The sequence below is a fragment of the Helianthus annuus genome, chromosome 7 (genome assembly GCF_002127325.2).
Source record: "Helianthus annuus cultivar XRQ/B chromosome 7, HanXRQr2.0-SUNRISE, whole genome shotgun sequence".
NCBI lineage: Eukaryota > Viridiplantae > Streptophyta > Magnoliopsida > Asterales > Asteraceae > Helianthus > Helianthus annuus.
Genome location: NC_035439.2, coordinates 142,585,423 through 142,590,476, shown reverse-complemented (window position 1 = coordinate 142,590,476; position 5,054 = coordinate 142,585,423). Strand labels below are relative to the sequence as shown.

The following is a 5,054-nucleotide window of genomic DNA, read 5'->3' as shown; positions in this document are numbered from 1 at the left end:
TCGAACCAAAAGTACCGACAATGAAAACGCAGAAAAGTGAGTACCGAATCATTAGCGAAAATAATTCGGTACCGATACTGGTATGGTACCAAATGCTCTTCCCTAGTAGACGGCGTGTTCGTTTTAAATTCAATTAATTTCTGAAAGGAAATTTAAGGACAGAGAAGATTTAGGTATATTTATCATTTATTTTGGGTTAAGGATAAATAAAAAATGTGTTAATATTTGGAGGATCATACGAATGGTTTTCGCAATAATTAAACTTTAGGGACTATATTTTATACTTTTAGCTGAGACAACAAATTACTAATATAACTTTAGATGTCACTCAATGTCTCAATCATCACTTTATCTCAATCTTTAATTAATTAATTTCATTTAAGCATTTTCTATAAAAAAAAAAGAATTGCTAAAATCTCGTAAAGTTCTAATTAATGTAGTGTTCTTTCATATATGAAGTGAAGAATGATATATATCCTTGTTACTAAACAATTTTTTTCCTCTATAAAAAAAGAATTGCTAAAATCTCGTAAAGTTCTAATTAATGTAGTGTTCTTTCATATATGAAGTTAAGAATGATATATATCCTTGTTACTAAACAATTTTTTTCCTTACAAAGATTTGGTAAAGGTCATGTTGGTCAATGTGTCTGCATCGTATGATGTGGCACAGTCTTCCTTTATATTTTAAAGCAAAGGTTGCGTGTTGAAACCTTTACTGCAACAAGAATATATTAGTCATATGAAAATATCACATACATTATTAAATAGAATCATATTATTATCCTACATCAATGACAATATCACATACATTGTTAAATAAAATCATATTAATATCCTACATCAACATTTGATTCTATTGTGGGTAGCGTGCCGGCAATGGTATGTTCCATTTTAATATTATAAGAGTGGGCTATTTTTTCACTATCTATTATTGTTATAAAAGCATCTTCTTGGTAGCCAAAGTAATTAAGCTAAGCTATTCTCACTAATATGATGCATGTTCTTGTATCTTTGCTGCTATGCATATTATTTACGAGTATTGGTTTTCGTACTCTAGGCCTCAAAGAAGCTGATGCCAGCATGAGCTTCTGCATTGAGAAGGAGAGGCAAGCTCTATTGGATTTTAAAGCGAACATAAATGACTCGCGTGGGCTTCTATATGACTGGGGGAGCCAAAAAGAGTTGGATTGTTGCAAATGGGTGGGTGTCGGTTGTAACAACCACACTGGTCATGTGATTGAACTTGATATTACTTTCTATGTTGTTGTTGATCCTTATAGGGTTTTCAATGGTAAAATTAGTCCGTCACTACTAGTGTTAACTCAGCTACAATATCTTAACCTGAACTATATTGATTTTCAACTCAATCCTCTACCCAGCTTTTTAGGTTCCTTGTCCAACTTACAACATTTGCATATTTCTCTTGCTAATCTTAGTGGACCTATTCCGCATCAACTTGCCAATCTCTCCAACTTGCTTCATCTTGATCTTAGTGGCAATCACTTTCAGGGTTCCATTCCTTTTTCCTTCGGAGAATGGACTTCTCTTATCTATTTGAACCTCTCACAAAATCAACTACGAGGTGCTATTCCAAAAACTTTTGGGAATTGTTCATCTCTAGTCGAATTGGATTTGTCACAAAATCTCCTCAATGGATCATTGCCCAAATTTATTGGATGTTCTTCCTTGACTACCTTGTCTCTTGCTTACAATTCTTTGCATGGAAGCATGACTGACTTCAAAGGATGTACATCCTTGAAGAAGTTAGACATCTCTAGTAATTTTGTGAGCGGAAACATGTCCAACAGTGAGGGTCAACTTTCAAATCTAGAATATCTTGATGTTAGTCACAATTCTTTAAATGGAAGCATGCCTGATTTCACAATATGGCATTCCCTTTTGTTTTTAGACTTGTCTAATAATCAGGTATCTGGTAATGTACCCGACAGTTTGGGCCAAGTTACAAATTTAAGATTTCTTGACTTGTCATCCAACTCCCTTGAAGGTGTTATCACTGAAGTTCATTTTCTAAATCTTACCCAACTACGTTATTTGGACTTGTCTTTCAATTCATTGGCTTTAGACTTAAGTATCAATGGGAGAATCCCTTTCCAATTATCAACAATAAAATTGCAATCTTGCAAGGTTGGACCTAGGTTCCCAGAGTGGCTTAAAACTCAAGAAAATTTCACACATCTTGATATTTCCAATGCTGGAATATCAGATGGTGTCCCTGACTGGTTCTGGGACTTACCAGTTGAATTGGAATTTCTGAACATCTCATCAAATGAAATAGAAGGTACATTACCAAATATGACATGTTCCTTTAATGGTTATCCTGGAATGGATTTTAGTAATAATCATTTCAGAGGAAGGGTACCACTAGTGTCATTTTCACTTGCGGCGTTAAACCTCTCTAGAAACAAATTCTCAGGAACACTTTCTTTCATCTGTAATCTTGACAAAACTTTAACTTTTCTTGACCTCTCCAACAATTCATTATCAGGGAGTCTACCAGATTGTTGGATGAAATTCCAAAAAACCCTGGTTGTTCTTAATTTATCATATAACAATTTTTCTGGGGAAGTCCCTTCTTCTTTGGGATTCTTGTCTAACATAGAGGCATTATACTTGCGAGCAAACAAATTTGTTGGTGAAGTGCCAATGTCCTTGAGCAACAACAAAAGACTAAGGTTTGTGGATCTTGGGGAAAATAAGTTATCTGGGGTCATACCAGAATGGATCGGGGAAGAACTTTCAGAGTTATATGTTCTTGTTTTAGGATCCAATAGATTCTATGGGAGTTTACCTTCACAAATATGTTGGTTGTATAATCTTCAACTCCTTGACCTGTCTGATAATGGATTGTCAGGTGATATTCCTAGGTGCTTTGATAACTTTACATCTATGGCTCGAGAAAGCGTTGGAGATGATATTACTAGCCATTCTTATTCTTCTTTTGTTGGTATTATTCCATGTGACCCCCATCGTCCCTGCCCCTATGGACCCCATGTAGAGGCCCAATTTTTAGACAATGCATGGGTTACATGGAAAGGAACAGAACGATCGTTTGGAAAAAGCGGTCTGCAGCTACTGAAGAGCATTGATCTTTCAAGAAACAACTTATCCGGAAAAGTTCCGCATGAGATCACCGGTCTTTATGAATTGGTTTCGTTAAATGTTTCCTTCAATAAACTGCATGGGGAAGTCCCGAAAGATATAGGTTTGTTGAGACATCTGGAATCTCTTGACTTGTCAAACAACGAGTTCTCTGGGCATATTCCTTGGAGTTTGGCACAATTAAACTTTCTAAGTTACCTTGATCTTTCTTACAATAACTTGTCAGGAAGAATACCAGCTGGGTCTCAACTCCAACGTTTCAATTATACCTCGTACAGTGGTAACCCTCAACTTTGTGGACCTCCACTGACACCAACATGCGGGTTTCCACCTCCACCGGCTACTGTTGTTGGAAAGAAAGATGTTGAGCAAGATGAAGATGACTATTGGAAATCATATTACATAGGTATGGGTACTGGATTTGGGGTTGGATTTTGGGGAATTTGTGGTCTTTTAATTTTAAACCGCCGCTGGAGATATTTCTTTTTTGCTTCGTTGAGTTACATACAGGATTGGATATATGTAACTGCGGTTGTGCATTTTCACAAATCTCTAGAATCTCTTGACTTGTCTTGAATCTCTTGACTTGTCAAGACATTGTCGGATGCATGATGACATGGGGTGGCTGATAACTGGCATGGGTGAAATGTATAAGTATATGAGTATATCGCTTCCACCCCGTCCACCACCACGAGTTTAGCTGGATCGGGGCCATTCTATATGCAATAGCCCAACCCGTCCATGCCATCCTTTACTCAGCCCATCACGTCCATGTCGGTCTTTACTCAGCCCATCCCGTCCATGCAGGTATGTTATCTTATTTTTATTCATTTATCTACGAGTAATTTAATGTTATGTAATGGGTATTTTGTTTAAATTCTTATAGGCTTTCGGCCCGTCCTATACTCAACCCGATTTCCATGCCTCATTTTCCTCAGTCTGGCTAGACCATGCCGCTCTTTCCTCTGTCCGACCTTTCCATCCAAGTATGTTACTTTGTTTTTATTTCATTTTCTACGAACACTTTTAATGTTATGTAATGAGTATTTTGTTTAAATTTTTTACAGGCTCTAGGCACGCCCTATACGTTGCACAGCTCGTCACCCTCTACTAGGCGTGGCCCGAACTTTACGGAGGAGGAGCTCGTGGAGTCTGACGAGGATTGATGACGATAGTGGTTTATGTTATTTTTATTTGACGCAGTACTATACAAACAATTTAATTTTCAGTATTTGTAATATTTGTTTTGTGACAACTCGAGTTTCCAAGATTCCATCTTCGCATTAATTGCACGTTAATTGTTTAAGTTGTTTGTTTACACGACTTGTTTGCTTTGTAACCGTACACGTTTGTGATATGTTAAAACGTATTGTGATTTTGTGCTATATGTTGGTGATTTAAACTTAGAAGTTAGAATCTTAAAATGTTGCACCCCGACGAAACCAAGTTGTTTCGCCACAAACCGTCTCGACGAAACCAAGTTGTTTGGTCACAAACACCTCGACGAAACAAGGAGTTTCGTCATAACCCACTCCGACGAAACGGAGTGTTTCGCCGGCCCACTGTTACGCCGAGGCCCAGTAAGGGCCCATTACGCTAAATTGGGTATAATTTTGTGAAACGACTTCATGTCTCACACTGTTAGCAAATTAGAAACCCTAGAGCTCTCTCTCTCTCCCTACTGACGGCGATCTTGTGTTCTCGAAGCCTTTAGGCCGATCAAGTTAGTATTTCCGTTTATCACGGTTAGTGTTTAACCCTTGCATGATTAATTGATTGTTATCATTGCTAACTGTTAATTGAAAACATGATTCATCGACGTTATGTAATGCTTGATCTTATGTTTGGATTCCCTTTGAGTGTTGATGATGATTATTATTATGATACGTATGAACAAGAATGATACTTGTAAACACTATTCGGATTATGTGA

The 5,054-nt window shown here is 37.2% G+C and overlaps 1 protein-coding gene across 1 annotated transcript; it reads left to right on the top strand.

The window, feature by feature from the left end:
* The first annotated feature begins 993 nt into the window (after nt 1–993).
* Nucleotides 994–4,382, top strand: LOC110867076 (receptor-like protein EIX2). Its single transcript, XM_022116216.2, has 3 exons — nt 994–3,929; nt 4,009–4,108; nt 4,190–4,382. The coding sequence occupies exon 1, from the start codon at nt 996–998 to the stop codon at nt 3,696–3,698; it is 2,703 nt and encodes a 900-aa protein (XP_021971908.2). The 5' UTR covers nt 994–995; the 3' UTR covers nt 3,699–3,929; nt 4,009–4,108; nt 4,190–4,382.
* The last annotated feature ends 672 nt before the right edge of the window (nt 4,383–5,054 follow it).

Bases quoted from the DNA above. Each gene is read 5' to 3' on its own strand.
- LOC110867076 (XM_022116216.2), top strand. From the start codon at position 996: ATGCATGTTCTTGTATCTTTGCTGCTATGCATATTATTTACGAGTATT.